At 40.8% G+C, this 18,540-nt stretch overlaps 2 protein-coding genes across 2 annotated transcripts; both read right to left on the bottom strand.

Annotated features, from left to right (window-relative positions):
* Nucleotides 1-373: 373 nt before the first annotated feature.
* On the bottom strand, nucleotides 374-6,166 carry mief1 (mitochondrial elongation factor 1). Its single transcript, XM_020651302.3, has 5 exons — nucleotides 6,026-6,166; nucleotides 4,551-4,704; nucleotides 4,261-4,441; nucleotides 3,593-3,864; nucleotides 374-3,506 (listed from the first exon to the last, which is right to left on the bottom strand). The coding sequence occupies exons 2-5, from the start codon at nucleotides 4,695-4,697 to the stop codon at nucleotides 2,667-2,669; spliced, it is 1,440 nt and encodes a 479-aa protein (XP_020506958.1). The 5' UTR covers nucleotides 4,698-4,704; nucleotides 6,026-6,166; the 3' UTR covers nucleotides 374-2,666.
* A 2,472-nt stretch (nucleotides 6,167-8,638) lies between these two features.
* Nucleotides 8,639-18,353, bottom strand: si:ch211-256m1.8 (uncharacterized). The gene is made up of 4 exons (XM_065964851.1): nucleotides 16,781-18,353; nucleotides 14,185-14,648; nucleotides 13,615-14,016; nucleotides 8,639-13,358 (listed from the first exon to the last, which is right to left on the bottom strand). Exons 2-4 carry the CDS (start codon nucleotides 14,626-14,628, stop codon nucleotides 9,453-9,455), a joined length of 4,752 nt encoding a protein of 1,583 aa, XP_065820923.1. The 5' UTR covers nucleotides 14,629-14,648; nucleotides 16,781-18,353; the 3' UTR covers nucleotides 8,639-9,452.
* Between the last annotated feature and the right edge of the window lie 187 nt (nucleotides 18,354-18,540).

The raw sequence follows: 18,540 nt of genomic DNA, 5'->3' as shown, positions 1-18,540 counted from the left end.
CTTAGCAAGTCTCCATTTTTTTATTTTGTTATACAAGTAAGCAATGTTAGCTTGGAAGCCGTTTAATGCTAATGTCAGCTTTTGATTAGCAGTTAAGATATTCAACCACTTCCAAGTCAACATTGCCACTAGCAGTTTACTTGCATTTTGTAATACAACTTAAGGACACTGTTAGCCGGAGAGCAGGTGAATGCTAATAAACTTGTGAATTAAATTTGACAATTTATTTGATTTGGATATTCATGAGCTCATAATATATATCTAATATAACTCTATAACTACAGTCATCTGAGTAGTTGTTGCATTATGATCAGTGAAGTTGGTATAAATCAAGAATCTCATTGGGGAAAAAAAAAGAGCTAAACCTACAGTGTACTGTTTTTAACATTTATTGAAGTATACAAAGTGCTGCACCATTCAACTCCAGAGCTGAACTAAAAAGAGAAAGCTGGGGTAATATACAGATCATGCAACACAGCGTATGGCCAATACACCCTCCACAAGGTAGAGGTAGTGATCTACTTTGGGTTTGTTTGACAAATAACATTACAGAAGTGTTACATTGAGTCCCCTTCTTTTAGCACGGTAGTCATTTGTAGCATAAAATAGGTCTGCAATGATGAAGACAATAAGCACTAACCATTGTGGATTCATCTCGTATCAATACTTCCAGAACGAAACACACAATGAAGCGCAATGAGTGTTACTTTACATGTGGGATTGAATCGTTGCAAATAAATATTTGGCTCTTCTCAGTTACAAATGTACAATAGATACAAAAATATGAACCTGTTTTTTTAAGATTATCGACTGAAAGCACAACAGAAAAGAACTATAGACAACCCAAATCCCTCCATTTTGTACACAATACAAACTGTAGGTTTGGAATCGAGGGCACACCTGTTCCCTATCACTGCATTTTTTTTTCTTTTGTTCTAAGGCTAAAAGTGAGAACAAAACGCCACAATGTGATTATTTTGGACAGCATGTTTTGGGTAGTTATAATATTCCCCTTTTAAGTGTGACGGCTTCGTCCCCTACACGGCTATGATAGTGGTCTGACACCTTCCACAAGCGTGTTTAACATCAGACACCTCGGCTACCAAAGCTGCTTTATGATACTCAGGATATGTGTATAGATCCATCCTGATCCCATCACACCTAAAGGAGATTAGCACCTGTAATCTATTAGAATACTGTTCGCATCTAAATCCTGGTCAGGTGATGTTAGGACGATGACTGACCAATAACGAGCCAGTGTACTGCACTAATACGTGTCTGGCAACCTACTCTAGACAGGCTGAGCCAGGTTGGCACCTAAAAAGGTAATCAGGGTTAAATGGGGACTTGAAGAGTGTCCACAGAGACATCAAACTACAGAGGTAAAAGAAGTCACACTGAGGATGATTCCCCAGATGCACAAATCCTTCTTCAAAGATCCAGATAAAGTGATCTGCAAACAGTGAAGATGTTTGCAGGGAACTGAACAGCAATCTGAATTAAAGCAAAAAAACCAGTAAAGCAAAGCATTTTGACAAAGTTCATTTAGCATAAGCCGTTGCACCTTGACATTTTGACGGCGCAAAGTAACCCAAGATGGAGGTCGCAAGAGATAAACATGAAAAAAGAAAGCTTATCAGAGCTTGGTATCAAAGCAATGACTGTGAGACTGAAGGAGCGTTTCTGTTCGTAACAAAGAGGAGCTCTGTTTTAGAGAGTCGTGTGGAAACATTTTGTTGACCAAAAAAAAAAAAACCAACAAGCTGTTTTGTTCTGATTTCATGACTCAAATGTCACATTCACATAAATTACTATCCCTGGATGTTTATCCAACATTGCATCAGATTAACTGAACGGCGCGAGTTGGAAATATTATAAACAGAAAACATATATTCCTGTTAAGAGTTCTAGACAAGGTAACACATGCAGGCTGCAAAAAGTCATAGCACAGCCTTGTGTTTGTTTTCACACATCCCTGGGGAAATGTAAAGCATACCTCTTGAACTGCAGCCACTGTTATGAATTAAGTTATCTCACCAAACCTTGATTCCATACAGATCTCTGTAAAACTGTAGCTCGACTACAGACTCCAGAGGATGCCGAGTCATTCGGGCTGATTAACAATTTATTAGCTTTTTGGTTGGCATACACACAATCAACGTTACATTCTTACCCTTCACACAGTGGCACAGACACAGATGAAAAAAAAAAAAAACAACAGAGTGAAGAACATTGACCTGCATCAGACATCTCTGTCTTCTAAAACCGAGATTAAAAAAAGGGCTCAAATATAAAGCACAGTGTACTCAGATTCCATTTCGATACCAGAAGTACAACGCCCAAACAGCTATTCTGCTTTTAACCTCATTAATACGTTGGCTTCAGTTATCAGTCGTCTTTCATCTGAGATTTAAAATAGTATTATTATGATCACGCCACAGCAGCTTTCATGTTAGGACTTTTACAGATCTCACCATTACATAACTGCTACTGTGTATATTTGCTTCCTTTCTTTCTTTTTTTTTTTGTGAAGACACATTTTAGTACGAAGGAGATATGATTCCATGCAGTTGTTTTTTTTCCAGGAACCTCATGATGGTCCCTATGCCCACGTAACTGTCTGATATTTCTGTGTTGTTTTGAAGCCATGTTTCTGTTTGAGGTTGTCAGGGATGTTCTGGTTCTGCAGCAGCAGTTCTCAGCAGCCCCTCGGGATCTGAGAGGGCGCAATAGAGCGTGTACCCCAGCTCGTCCACCTCCGGTTCAGTCAGCTCACAGAATAAGTTCACTTTAGGGCTGAGGACACATGGCAGCCTCCCAGCCTCAAGGTGTCCCACTAGTGAGCGTAGCAGCTGAAGGAAGCGGTCCGCCAGCGCTTCCTGCGTCCAGTCGCCTTCTTTTTCGCACAGCAACAAGATGGCGTTGGTGAGCTGGCTTGCATTGAGTGTGTTGAGGGCAGGGTTGAGCTTGCACACGGCCTTCGCCACCTTTAGGCAGGCGCAGCGGCAGCCTCCGTCCTCCTGGTCCAGCGCCCTGAGTCGTGCCGTCTCAGCCACTCGGAAGCTCTGCCGCCACAGGTTCTCGTGGCGCTCTGCCGCAAGTCGATGTGGTTTCGCGATCAGCGAGGTCCCATCCTCCATCACGAGTAACGGCAAGAAGTCCACATACAGCTTCCGGTTCTTCTCGTACTGCACCTCCAGGGTCAGTGTTTCTGAGGGGACCACGGGACGGATGATGTAGTCGAGGACGCTCCCTATAGCCGGCCAGTTTATGGAGCCAGCTACAAGTTTGTCAAAGACTTCAAGGACAGATTTAGGCGAGAGGTAACCTCCAACCATGCAGCGGTCCCAGTAGCTGCTGTTTCGAGGAAAATACTCCAAATTCTCTCTGCGGACGAGCCAGAAACCCGGGACGTTCATGATGGTGTCCTCACCTGGGATGGAAGACCAAAGGTTCTTCTCCAGGATAAGAGGCACCATGAGCTGAGCGTGGTCCGCTGTCACCACCTAAGAGATTGAGGAATAAGCTGTTATCTACATTTGCTTGCTAACGCCTTAAAGCAGAACCGAGTGTGTGTGTGTAACCCCCTCACCTGAAGGTCGTCATACAGACTGCCACTCAGATACATCTCTCTGAGCGGCATGTCAGGTAGTTTGGCATGAAGGAACACTCTGAGTTCAGCACAGATGTCCAGTGCTGCCCTCCTGGCCGTCGCCTGCTCCTCCGCAGGGATGTTGACATTAGTTTGGTAAAACCCCCACAGGTGCTCCTGCAGGGACAGACGCATCCGGGCCCGCAGCAGGTCTGACTGAGTGGCACCACTTCCTCCCATAGCAGCTCGACCCACAGCCCTGCGCAGGCAGTCTGTGGAAATGAAATACAGTTACATCTGTTCGGCTTCACAGATGACGGACATGTTACCTGTTTCACCATTTTTTTTTATATCATACTTTAAAGAGGGAAAAATGGATAGGCGAAAAAGCATTTTCAAAATATAAGACTTCTAAAACAAAAATACTACAATACAGCTACTACAGTGTGGGAGAAGTTGTAATATTTGAAATAAGTCTATCAAACACTTGGCTGACTAACTACAGCAACACTGAAAGTAAACACCCACAGTAAACGAAGCGCAAGATTCCTCCACAAAGGCTGACTGTCAAAAAATAAAAATGACAAGTGGCTGAAGGTATAAACCACAGAAAGACATAATGATGAGGAACAAATTCATCTTGTTTAGGACACTTTTGTTGTCCTCACCTGGTTCAAAAGCATGGGAGGAAGTGGGCAGAGAGTGCATGGACCTGCTGACTGTGGACTTCATGTTTTGGTTGAGTACCCGTGGTGATGAACCCATCCAGGCAGGCTCTTCCCAGCTTCTCTGTCCCGTCTGCTCCATCTTGGTGGGGCTGGTGGGTGCACTTATGGCACGGTCATACATCTGCATAACAAGGAATTGTGTACACATTGTTCAGGTGGGTACAGAGTGGTTTTTTTTCTCTTTATCATATTCTTTTAAAAATCAAAAGATAAAGTGGTGTCTTTCTTACTCTTTTCACAGCTAAGGTTGCAATGCCAAGCATGGCTGCGCCGCCCACTCCCAGCACAAGCTTGGCATTGGAGAGCATGAAGTCGATTGCCGTGCCGATCCCATTGTCATCTTTCTTCCCTTTACGGTCTCCATTCACCCCTGCCATCCTGCCACTAAAAACGCACAACATAAAAAGTAAGACGATGGGACACTGGAAAAAAAAGTGAGGAAAATTATCTGACTTTGTTATGTTTCTTGACTGAGTTTACAAGATTCTAAGTACAGAAATATTACAAGTGGACATCTCAACAGGATCTATTGAAGAAAATGATTTAAGCCAGTGGTTCTCAAACTTTTTAGACTGCGTACCACCTCCTAAAGTATTTGGCTCTCCAAGTGCCACCATTACGGTAGACGGTAAAATACACTGTAGGCCTATTTGAGATGAGAGATGAGATTCAACTTTATTGTCATTACACATATACAAGTATAGAGTAACAAAATGAGGTTTGGCATCTCACCAGAAGTGCAAATAAGCAGAAAGTGCAAGAGTCTGTGCTATGTACAGTAATTACAAAATTTACAGATGTAGACTAAAAAAAATGAATTATTAGGTATATATGGATGGCTGGATTAATGGGATGCTATAAATATAAATAAATGCTATAAATATAAGTGTATTTTTAGGATTATAATATACAGATTAAGGTGCAGTGGTGCTATTTCAACACACATTTCATGCAAGAGGCAAATTAATTCATAAAAAGAATATTATTTGAAGAATGTTAATGTACAGCTGCTTGCTGCGGATTGTGTGCTGAACTCCAATAAATAACAGAATATCTGTTAATGTAGGCCTACATTAACAGATATTCTGTTAATGTCTGTTACAGTTCAGTACTGAAACAACAGCAAGCAGCTGTAAGCCTACATTAACAGATATTCTGTTAATGTCTGTTACAGTTCAGTACTGAAACAACAGCAAGCAGCAGATATTCTGTTGATGTAAGCCTACATTAACAGAATATCTGTTAATGTAGGCTTACAGCTGCTTGCTGTTGTTTCAGTACTGAACTATAAGGGAATATCGAGTGGAACTTTTCAAAAGGCGAGGCGTACTCCTGTTGTTGTTTATGTCTGTGTGCGAGCATAAATTGAGCAGATTAAAGCTGTTTGTCGCAAAAACTAGATTCATTTAGAGGGGAAAACACATTTGATATAAATACAACCAAACAGATACAAGACAGATAAGAGTACGACAAAAAAAATGTTTCGTTTTATGCTGAATGGGTTTGTTTTTTTATATTGTGGAGATTTATTTGCGTACCACCACAGTGAGCACACGTACCACCGGTGGTAGGCGTACCATAGTTTGAGAACCACTGATTTAAGCAATCACATCCAACAGCTGATTTTTCACTATCCTAAAACCACAAAAGTCAACCATCTCTCATAAAGAACGTCTAATCAGTATTTTCTCATTCATGAACCCACCTGGGAGATACGCCTCCAGTTGACCTTTAACCCACCTCCAGATGACCCCTTGCCCCTACATAAGCCCACCCAATCTGCTGTTGAGGAAGAACTGGCCCCTCTTCAGAGCGTCCTCCTTATCTTCAGGTACCGTCAAGGCCTGGCAGCGGCGGAACTCGCGAGCCACGGCACGGCGATAGTAGTTGCGGTCGGTGTATTGAAGCTGACGCCCGGCACGGAGGAGCGCCCGGTAGAGCTCCAGGACGGCACTGCGAGACCAGCCGCCCATGAGGGACCACGCATGGAGAGGGGGGGATACCCTGGCACCTGGGGGAAAGATTCAAAGTGACGTCACTCTTGAACGTATGGGTGGGGAGAGACCATGACCTGCGTCTTCATTCATTCATCTAATACAGGGATGGGCAACTTTGGTCACGGCAAAGGGGCCACATTCAATTAATTCTCCCTGCCAAAGGGCCAAATTGTAGTACATGTCTCAAATTTAACTCAACATATACCAGTGATCAAATATTATTATGGACATATTTCTGGTTTTCATGATTTCATGGCAGATTTTGTCACACTTTCTTCATGTTTCCAAATAATTGATGACCTGAGGGCCACTTTAAGGGTTGATGGGGGCCGCATGTGGCCCCCGGGCCGCCAGTTGCCCCACCCCTGATCTGATATGACACCATCCAAGACGTGTCAGGGAAAACCTACGTACTTATCTTTATAAATCACTGTGGCCAATAACAGGAGCAGTGTTTAAAGATGCAAAAAGATAACGTCATGCTACAATCATTTATGCTTGCTCGACAGTAATTAAAGGTTATGGTTTACATATACATGTATATATATATAAAATATATCGTCATGCAATCAGGAACCTGCTCCTGTCTTTGTGCCTCCAGCTGTTCTGCTTGTAAAGACAGTAACTTAGTAACTAGCTTAGCTGACGCTAGCCAGCATGCACCTCTGACTACCTTAACTACACAACGTGGCTCATCCTCCAAATGTGCACGTATTCTATATCTTCACCACAGTATGTACCGGATCTAAAATGTTGACCTCCCGAGCTTCGTTTTGTCCTAATAAAATGGCTGTGCTCAACGTAACAAAAAGTCACACATTGTGTCTCGGCTAGCTTGTTAGCTTCACATGCTAATTGGCTGCTATATCACAGGAGAGCGCTGACCTTACCTTCAGCCAGCACTTATTGACAAAACACACTCGTAAGAAGAAGAAAAAAAACAAAATACGGATGATATAGTAGAATCAAAAGCACAAGAACACACAGCAAATAAATCGGAGAAAACCTACGTTTCAGAAATTAAATAAAATATCGGTTTTATCCTTCAAGAGAGGCAGGGCTCTGCTTTAGCCGGGGGGTCAGATTCGACTGTGACAGCCGGAAACTATTCGTCCTCAGTTACTGCATCCGGGTAATTAGCGTTTACGACATCTATCCATGGAAAGGGCTTAATATGGCCCCTTTAACAATATAATGTATCTAATATGATATATATATATATATATATATATATATATATATATATATATATATATATATATATATTTTAATATAATATATATAATATATATAAAATAATAATATAATATGTGTCTTTTTAAAATGATACTTCACCATTGCCAGTCCGTAATATTAATAATAATAATAATAATAATAATAATAATAATAATAATAATAATAATATAACTGTAATATTTATAGTCTATGTGCCAGACTTGATTGGTTTACATATTTGAATTAAATTAAAAAAATATATATCATAATAGTTTGCCTATCATACACTTTGTATTATGTTGGAGTAATTTTTAGTAATAAACGTTTTAAATCTGTGAAATAAAAAAGTGGAAAAAATATAAATATAAATTGGTTAAAAAAGTACATTTTACAGAGAATAGTCACTGAATTAAAGTGTAAAGATAACTTTGAATATAGTACCAAAAAAAGAAAGAATTGATAGATTTATTGATTAATCAAAGTACAAGCATGGATGTTTCTAAACTGTCACTCACTGGAACTTTATGGTGGACTTTCTGTTATGGATTTTATTAATAAATATTGCCTTTACACTTGATAGAATAAATTAAAATTTGAGCAAAACTTAGGCCATAGTGATGTTACCATGAAAATGATTGATGTGTTTATGATAGGGTGAAATCCTCAGAGCTTTTTAAATTCTTTTTAAATTATGTGTTCAAAGAAGAACTTTAATGTCAAACATTTGTTATTCTAACAATCTAACAACCCGTGGATATAAGTCGTGTTTCTTAAAATATTGGTTCAGTCGGTATTTGAGGATTTGAATGTTTGCATGAATCTGCATGTGTGGTCTAATCTGTGTGTGGAAGTCTTAATTATTAGAAAACATAGCACACAACTTTATTTTTGTCTGAAAAATGAAGTACACCATTTATAAAAACGTTTAAATCTTAATCCTTTAAGGGTAATGATAAATATATATCATCTGAAAATGAAACCACTTGGCTTGGCATAATGTGAATGCAGTGCTATCCATTATTGTTATATATTTAATAAACCATATAAAAGTAGCTTGCTGTCTTGAAATCTAAAGGCCAGAACACATGATGAATGTTTTTACATTTCTTTTATTAAACTTCAAATTTCTTACCCAATTTCACACTTGGCTATCATTCAAACTTAAATGCCAAATTCACACACACACACACACACACACACACACACACACACACACACACACACACACACACACACACACACACACACACACACACACACACACACACACACACACACACACACACACACACACACACACACACACACACACACATTTTTGTTTAAAGAGCTTTCCTTACACATATATTCAGGGGCCTCTGACCGTCTTTAAGATAAAGTACGGTTGCTATTGTCAGTGGAGCCTTGGAACAGGTCTGATGACATGGTAAGACATCAATTCAGATTGTCACTAATGTTTGTTTATTACTACTTCTTTAAAAAAAGGCAATGACACATGATTCATTTGTTTTGTAACATAAATATTTTAACATAAAAAGGCAATGCGATAGAAGTAAATGAAAACATCATATAGAGAAATACAAAAGAATTGCTTGCATAAAAGAATATAACATTTTCATGGCCAATCACTTACAACTTATTGACAGATATGTCTTACCCACTGTTATTTAGTTATTCAATTTTATTACTTTATTCTTTAACACATCAGAGTAAAGATCTTTTTACATTTAACATTGTAGTTACCGAGAAGTTTGGGTCTATCCATGGACACAAAATGAGAAATAATTGGTTAAGTTTTTAAGAAGCCTAAGTATGGATGATTGAGGCATTTTCTTGGTTAAACTCTATATTGAATATTCTGCTTTTGCTTAATTGTTACCAGTTAATCTATTTTCCTGATAACAATAAGGGAATCCAAGATCAAGGCATGTACTTCATTCCTTTCATCCTAGGAATGATTGGAATATCTCTGATATCATCATGCTGAAGCAGCCAACACAAGTAACGCTCCGTCCCCATACCCCATCCACTGGTGAGGAGTGGTTTCACTTGACGCATGTTAATGTACCATTTGTAGGACTGCTCTAGCACTCCATGGTGCCTGAGGGCATCCTGTACCATCTCAGAGGTGGAATGACGTTCACCAAGGCCTACAGTCTCACCCAGCCCCAAAAGAAGATCCGCAGCTTTGGCTTTGCTCCGTCCAGTTCCCTCCACATATGCCTGGTAGAAGGGAACCCCTAGATGGTCCATCTCAGTCAGCCACACAGCACCACCAAACTTCTCAATCAAGACCCGTTCTCCTTTGCGTGTTAGCTTTCTTCCAAACTGGGGTTGGCCATCTTGAACCCATTCCAAGCAGTCTGCAGATGGCATCATGGGAATGGCCTGGTTTAGAGAGACCCTTGGTAGCACAGTTTTCCCATCCAACTTACTTAGCATGGCTTTGACATGTGTAAGGGTCCCAGCAGTGTCAAGGATTATATCAGAGTGCTTCTTCAACATAGACTTGGTGAGATGAGCCAGGAATCCCTCTGCTATGGAGATGGCATTGTCCATGTCACCCAGCAGTTCACACTCCACATGGTAGAATTGGTTTAAGTGTGTGGCATCAGGGTCTTCTCCCCTGAAGCTGGGAGATATGTAGTATGTCCCTGGCAGGTTCTCCTGAAAGCGAAGGAAGTATTCAAGTACAAACTGCATTGAGTCAGCAAGGTAGATGTCCTGGCCAAGCAGGTTAACAGAAACTGGTTCAGAGTCAGACCCAAGGCCCATGGGGGAGGAGATGGTGTCTGTGGTGAGGGGGGTAAGAGCATAGGAGTACTGGCATGTAGTGTGGAAATATTCAACTGTGCTGTGGAAAAGAGTGTTTTGAATTTTGAACATGTTACGATACCAATGGCTCTTGATGGCAAGTGTGGAGTGAGACTGAGGGTCTTTCCATGAATGAGGAGGCCTGCATTGGGTAATTTTTGTGTGGCTCTTTAGGAGGGTTTCAGGATCAGCTGCTGGGCCATCCAGTGATGACACATATCCAGGATATTTTTGGAAGTATTCAGGTTGCAGCTCAGCAGACTTGGTGCCATCTGGTGAAGGTACCAGAGGGATCAGCTTGGCATGAGCATAGTCAATCTCAAAGCCTTCAAAGATTAGTGCAACACCTCGAGCACCCATTCCCTCCTCCACTAGTCGGGCAACTTTGTAGATGGCTAAGATTAGGGCTTTGTAGTCTGCTTCCTCCAGTTTAAAGATGTCACTGGACAGTTGCTTACGAGGAACCACAACTGTTAGTCCAGGAGTGTTTGGGTACGGTGTCAGGAAGGCAACATGTTCATTGTCTTCCCACACTCTCCACTGTTGCTGCTCTCCACGTACAATACGACTGAAAACATTGTCATTGGAAGCATCTCCAAAAAAGTCAAAGCAGGAGGGTGAATTTGGTGTTGGCAATCCACTTCTAATCTTGGCTTGCACCTGGGCCAGTGTTTCATCATCCCAGCTGGGGCCACTTTTTGAGGTGCAGTAGCCTGGATCAAAATGATGGAATTCCTCTTCACAAGCAAGATGGGGTTGCCACTTCGGCTCAAGGCCATGGAGAGGCAGCAGTCTTATCTGTGCTGGCTTGTCAGGTGTTGGATTGAAAACCATTGCACATCGCTGCACTCCCAATCGCTCACATAGCAAGCTTGAAACAACTCTTGCCCCTTGTAACATTGACACAAAATCAGGTATAGCCAAGTCGAAGATGCTCCTTGCCCCACTAAGAGTTTTTCTTGTCAGAATGGTTGACCCAGGGATCCAGGGGTTTGGATTTAGGAAAGCAACCAGCTCATCTGTTTCCCAGATTACATCAGAGAAGCTCATCATGGGCCTCAGGACCTCTACCCTTGAAATGCCGTTCACCATTGATGCCACAAACATCACGCCAGCATTTGTTTCAATGGTGGCATCACCTTTCTTATCAACAGCAATTATTCCTCCACAAATCCCATTCAGACTTTTGGTCATCACTTCTCTACACGCTTCCCTAATACTGTACCCCTTGTGATTGTAGAGGCTGGCTATTTTCTGTGCTATTGTGTGTCTCAAAAATGCATCTCCATCTCCAGAGCACGTAATAGCCACTTTGTCATCAGCATAGATTCCTGCCCCCACCACTGCTGTATCCCCAACTCGCCCTTTCAGTTTTCCTACTACCCCACCTGTGGAAGATGCAGCAGCCAACCCATGCCAGCGATCTAACGCCACAGCTCCAACTGTCTGAGGGTGATTGTTTTTTGAGTTATTCCCACCACTGAGCTTTGCAGCTAACTCCTTTTGACGTATATCAGTGTAGAAATATTCAGGCTCAACAGGTTTATCTTTGCCCTCCAAACCATGCAGAAACTCTTCAGCTCCGTCCCCCACAATGAGTGAATGTGAGCTTTTCTCCAAGACACACCTGGCTGCTTTTATTGGGTTCTTCACACTTTTCACACAAGCAACAGAACCTGAACTCATTGCATTGCCATCTATGATGGTTGCTTCCATTTCATTTTTTCCATCTTTGTTGAATACTGAGCCTTTACCTGCATTGAACAGGAAGCAGTCCTCTAGAGCTTCCACTGACCTCTGGACTCCGTCAAGACTTCTTCCACCTTGTGCCAGCACTTGGGATCCAAGGGTTAAAGCTGTCTGTAGAGCAAACTCAATTACCCCAATCACTTCAGTGTTTAACATCATCTCTTCTCCTGCACCGCCATGGATCACCAGAGTGTAGTCAGAGTTTGTGCAAGAAGGGGAATCAGCGATGCATTTCCCATTGTCCAGCCTCACAGCGCAGTGATTCCTCTCTTCATGCATTTTGTCTGTTTGTGCCTGTTGGAGCACACATTCCAGGGCACCCATTTGGTTTGCAATGGCATATCTAACCGCTAAAAGCATCACTAACTTGAGGTTTTTCCTCAGGCTTTCTTTAAGTTTCTCAAGTGTCAAAGCAAATCTCCCTTTCCCATTTAGCACAATGCGAACCTTGTCTCTTTTTCCAAGGTAGGTCACAGCAAGCTGATCTTTGGCATAAACATTTCCTACTCCACACTCCACACCCTCCATCATGTCTGTTCCTGTCAGGTACACAGATGGACATCCAAAGGGGTCCAGGAACCTTTTCAGTGGATTATCAGATGGCAAAAGTCGACGCAAAGCAGCTAGATGAGGACCGACTCCTTGACCACTTTTGCTGTTTTTGATGAGGCTCTTATGCTCCAAAAATGCAGTATGGAACATTTGTAGGAGGTCAGTAGAGTATTGAATTGTATTGTCTGGGCCAATGCAAGAAGCCAATGCGCCCACTAATTTGCGGGAATTCATGGTGAGCGAGTATGTTGGATCACAACGACCATGTTTGTAGTGCCGCATATGCGTAGGTGTGACAAGTATCTGATTGGCAGCTGATTCCCCAATAGTCTGCCTTAGGGAAAGTTGCAAAGAGAAGTTGATCCAGGCATCATACAGGCCTCTTTGCCCTCTGAGAGTCGAAAAGACATCAGGGTAGGAGGGCACATCAAAAGTAAGAACTGGGTGTGTTGCTTGTAAATCAGGACTTAGTTTGGGTGTATTTTTTGCTTGCAAGGGAAATGTGAGGGATGCAGGACCTTCAGAATCACCATTGTTTACACTTATAGAACTTTTAACATTTTCTGTGTTAGTAGGCAAAAAGTTTAAGTCAACAGTTTCTGACAGATTGTATACTTGTTCTGTCACAAGTCCAGCCACCATCCCATCCACGGCACTATGCTCAAACACTAGCCCAGCAGTGCTGTCCTTAAAAACCACTAGGTTCACCACCTGCAAAAAAAAAAGGAGACAACAGTGTAATATAACTGATAACATACTTATACAAATAAATTCTGTGAAAAGTTTGCAGACATGTTTATGCTTTTGCTCTTTTGATGAGATCTGAGTTATCTATTGAATTTAACTTTGCCACACTGAAATACTTTCTCATCCCTGGTATAATGAGAGAATGTGTCAATGCAAGCAATAGTTGAATAATCTGATCTCAGATATTTTTTAAAATTCTTATCCATATTCTTTTTTATACCTTGTCATAGTGTCTCAGACATGGACTGTCTCCTCCTCCTCCGAGTCTCACTGCATTGAGGACATCAGCTAATTCAGAGGGTGCGTTGGAGTCTTCCAGACAGAGTGTAAGCACTGCACTCTCCATATGAAGCAACGATGCTGCTGCAGCCCCTCCTTGCCCAAGGATCTCTTCTCGGGTTGCAGCCCAGAATTTCCGCTCAAGACTTGAGAGGCTGCAAATGATTGAGGGATCATTCTGTTTTCCTGCACTTGGTTGATCCATCACCTGAGCCAGCTGGTTGTAGATATCAATGAAAGGTCTGGCAGAAACTGGCCCACCTGTGTTGGGGCACCACAGTATATCAACAGGAAACACTCCTCCAACACAGGTGATAATGGCATGGAGGCTATCTGGGTAAACCTGGAATTTAAATAACAAAGCAGGTCATTTTTTTTTTTTTTTTAACTGCTAACTTGGAATTAAGCCAAAAAGCTGTGATTTGCAGAACGGTCTGATTTGATTACTGAACACACACACACACACACACACACACACACAGCAGTGGTTGTGTCTTAAAAGTAATCTCACCTTTATCTCATCTTGATTCCTGCCAGGAATTCGGCTGGCAGCAAACACCTCGGACTGCTGTGTGCGCTCCATTGGCGCATTGCCCTCTAATAACAAGGGCTCACTGTAGAGCTTTGCTGCTGCCCAGAGCAGAGCAGCTGCCCTCCCCAGCTGGGTACATCTCTTAAGCCTTGAAGGAAGAAGCACAACAGGGAGAGCTGTAGAGGTGGGTAGGGGGTCAGCACAGGATAGCAGACCTCTCTTAAATTGCTCCGTCACCCAATTCTCTTGGCCAGCAGCAATGGTTATTAATTTTTCCTGGGCCTCTTGAAGGAGCTCCCTCTGGACTTCCAGTGTACTTTTGAACTCAGGATAAATATCAGGGCTTAGAGTGAGCTGTAGGACACGGCTGACCTCTTGCAATGTAACATCCAACTGCGGAACAGGGTAGTCTAGAAGGGCCATCCTGTTGAGGCTTGTGGAAGCTTGATAGAAAATGAAAAAAAAAGGGGGGGGGGGGAAGTTATGCCATGTAGTTTATTTCTTGTTCTTAATACATAGAATATATAAATAACAACTCCACATGTAGTCACTGATGTTACATTTTATCTACAAAACAAATGCATTAAAATTACAAGAATGTATTCAACAAGAAATTGCTCTGCACCCTTCAGTCACAGTGCCTTTGGGCAGTCAGCTTTTTTCTGTGACATCCTGGACCCATTTGAACGCTCTACCAGATGACTGTCAGAGCTGCAATTCTATCGGCAGCTTTAAAAATGGGAAAATCTGCTGAAAGATACCCAACTCTCTGCTTTTAACTCGAATAATATATTCTTGATGTGTTTGTGTGTTTTTATTATGTACTGTGATGTCATATGTGATGTTTTATTTGTGATGTTTTAACTCAATGCTGAAGAAGGCCTTGTGCTGAAACGCGACAGTTGTTGATCTGTGCGCTCCATCCAGATAAACAACTCTGAAGGGCATTTAGTGTGCTGTCTCTTCTTTAGTCTTGTTGTGGTCGTGCACCTGAAATATTGTTTACGGTTGAGTTTGCTCCTTTTTGCTGTTTTTAACTGTGACATGCCAAGGGTGACAGTTAAAACAAGACCCAAGATTAGCCCTAAACTAACTCTGGTACAATGCGTCAAATGGCAACATTTATATTTAATATTGTAGATAGTCCCTATACAAATGAAATGTATGTAAATAAAAAAAATCCACATGAACAGAAAGACTAAGAAAACACAGTGACACATGGTTAGGAGTTGATCTGTGCTAAATAGCTAACTATAACCAATATGATTTTAATATATTTATATACCAAATTTAACTAACAAAATATTCTAAATTACTGTGTTATTGGACTTTTAGGTTATGTAGCAGTTGCTTTACATTAAACAAACACACACACCCATAGATGAAATACTATAATACAACATGTTCCCCTTCTCATTATCATTTACTGTACGTTTCCTTCACATGACGTCCAACCTTTGTCTCACTAGTGACACCAATAAGTCAATCATCTGATTTAAGGGTACTGCTGACTGCTGAGTCTAACACAGGTCTCTTTGTGGAGGCTTATAATTTGGGAAGCAATGGAATGAATCCACCTTTTGCTTCCCAGCTGCCCACCCTGGATTCAGCGTATACAGACTCTGGTAATGACTGATAACTGAGCTCACACGTGAAACCAGTTACTCCCTTTTCCTCTGCACAAAAATGAAGCCTGGCATTTTTATTGTTCCAGATTGTCCAGGAAATGTATCCCTCGCTGTTGGAAAATTAGATTTCCCTAATTTCTTCACATCAGTTCAAATCATCCAAACAATGTCGGCTGTCTGTTTCCTATCTGAGGTCAGCAAGGATAGCCAACTGGTCTTGTGATTCTAATAGCTCAATTACTGGATGCCACCAGTACTACCAGCACTACTACTAGCCTGTTACACTTCAACAATGATATTCTTCTTCCAAAAAAATACTGGGATATTTGGTGTGGAATTATAATTGAGAAAAAAATATAATATTTAGTATTTTTAATCGTTTTTTAAACCACATCAATTATTAATATTTGGAGCCTTAGCTTCATTGAAAGGGTCGGTAGGCTTAAATGACATAAAAATATTATTTCCTTTACGCACTGAAGTGTCAAGCCACACAGATCCTCTGTTTCGGTTTTGCGGTAAAAACCAAGATAGAGTTAACTATACAGTATTGGTCTTGCTAAAAGAATTTAAAAAAAATGTAAACACTTCCGATTTAATGTTTCTTTAATGAAACGAGCCGAAAATAATGATTGATTTCTTTCCTCCACAAAATGTCAATTCTTACATTAAAGATGATACCTGTTCAAAAATAACTGAGACACCAATACTAATGAATAAGCTTGTATTGTTTTGACTTTTGCAGACTTTAAGACAGATCATTATTGAACATATTTGAAAATATTCTCACAACAAGAAATAAAAACCAAAAAAAAAAAAAACAACCAAACTGAAAGAAGTCACTCATTTAGTAGCCTGGTGATACTTAACATGTAGATACATTGTTATGAATGTTATTTACAACACAATTCACATGTTTTTTTTCTATTTTAGATTCATTGTCCTACCTCAATCTAGAAGTTTCACTCAGATCGGACCTGTTGGTAGGACTGAAGAAGAGTCAGTGGGAGGAAAACTGGGTTTGACGGAAAAAAACAAGAGTTTGTCTCTAATATAGAAGCAGTGACTCCAATTATGCAATTCAGTTTCTTAGCTTCCTCCCCTCACTCTCTCTCCCTCTCTCTTTCTCTCACTTGTTCCACAGCATGTAAGTTACTGTCTAATTTCAGCTCCAAATCACTAAAAACCAGAATCCATCCTGATGTTAATACAACAATAAGGGGTCAATCTGTTTAAATCTGTCCTTATTTCACCTCAGCAATAGACAAAAACATGTCTACTTCCTCCGTCTATTGTGCTGATACTCATGCAGCTTGTATCTCAAGGACCTTCCTGCACTTCATTGAATCTAATCAGTAGTGTTGGAAATCTAACTAGTAGCAAACAATTATCATATATAAGTCTACAATAAGGAAGAATAAGGAAGTCCTAAGTACAAACAGATCCATACATTTTATAGTACTCTGTTTTCCTGTGATAACAAGAAAATTTCTGTTATTTTCTCGAGAGCTCAACTTATTTGTCTCGTCATCTCGGGATGACAGAACTGGTTTTCCCATGATAACGAGATAATTTGTCAAGATTTTGATCTTGAACTTCAATGCTGGCCTACATACATACATTGTCAGCATAGGGAGCTGCTCATGTCTCCGTTTGAGGCTACTCAAATGTTCCGTGTGACGCAAAGTGTAAGAGGGAAGTTTTATTTTGACTTATTCCATTTTTAGTTCTGCTCTGAGAAGTGTCTTTTAACAGCTTCATGTGAAACATTCTGCTGACTTTAGTCAGACTTTTTGTCTTTAAGGCCTAAGAGACAAAACAAGCTCATGCGATGCAAATAAAATGTGTCATGTGACTCATTAGTGTCCTGATCATGATACATTGCTCGTTTAAATTCTGTAATAAGTTGTGTTGCCAGTAATTTTCCAAGGATCTTATCGAGGGACCATCCCGGTCGCCGCCAACAATCACAAATGGGACAAAATATGCATTTCATGTAAATGATCAGCTTGTAATACTGCGTCTCCTTCTGAGTTTACAAAGTCGACCATGAAACCTTCTCTTAGTGTTACAATTACTTCTAAAATCAAGTGTTTCTACAAAAAAAATCTAATTATGCAGAGACAAGATTCCACACTCCATACGGAACCCAGACACTCAACACAGGGGGCAATCAGACACAGGTGTGAGGAACAAGACACAGGTGAAAGAGTGCAAGAACTACAAAATAAAACAGGAAACACCACAGACCAAAAGAGAACTCAAGAATAAAACAGCAACAACACACACAAGAAGTGAGAAACACACGGGAAGGACAATACCAAGTAAATGGAAAAAGAGATAAGAAGCAGAAAAAAACTGAACAAAAAAAAAGGTTAAGGAGAGATGATTAGGTAAAGTAGATGTAGCCTACATGTGTGTGTCTAAATAATCTCATTGTTTAATCACATTAGCCTTGTGTAGGCTATTAGTCTGTGCTTATTTTATGTTGTATATAATGTTTTATACTGAGAGCACATGTTCACCTAAGCCAAATTCCTTGTGTGTAAGCATACATGGCCAACAAAGCTGATTCTGATAATATCCTATTGACCTAAGTAGGTCACCTGTTACAGGCCTGTGCTTCTTTTTTGGGCTTTTATGTTGAAATCTGAGTTTTTTTTCTGCTGTTGTGAAGCACTGTTTCGAAAGGTGCTATACAAAAGTG

Source organism: Labrus bergylta, chromosome 16 (assembly GCF_963930695.1).
Source record: "Labrus bergylta chromosome 16, fLabBer1.1, whole genome shotgun sequence".
NCBI classification, from domain to species: Eukaryota; Metazoa; Chordata; class Actinopteri; order Labriformes; family Labridae; genus Labrus; species Labrus bergylta.
This window is presented reverse-complemented; position numbering and strand designations above follow the sequence as displayed.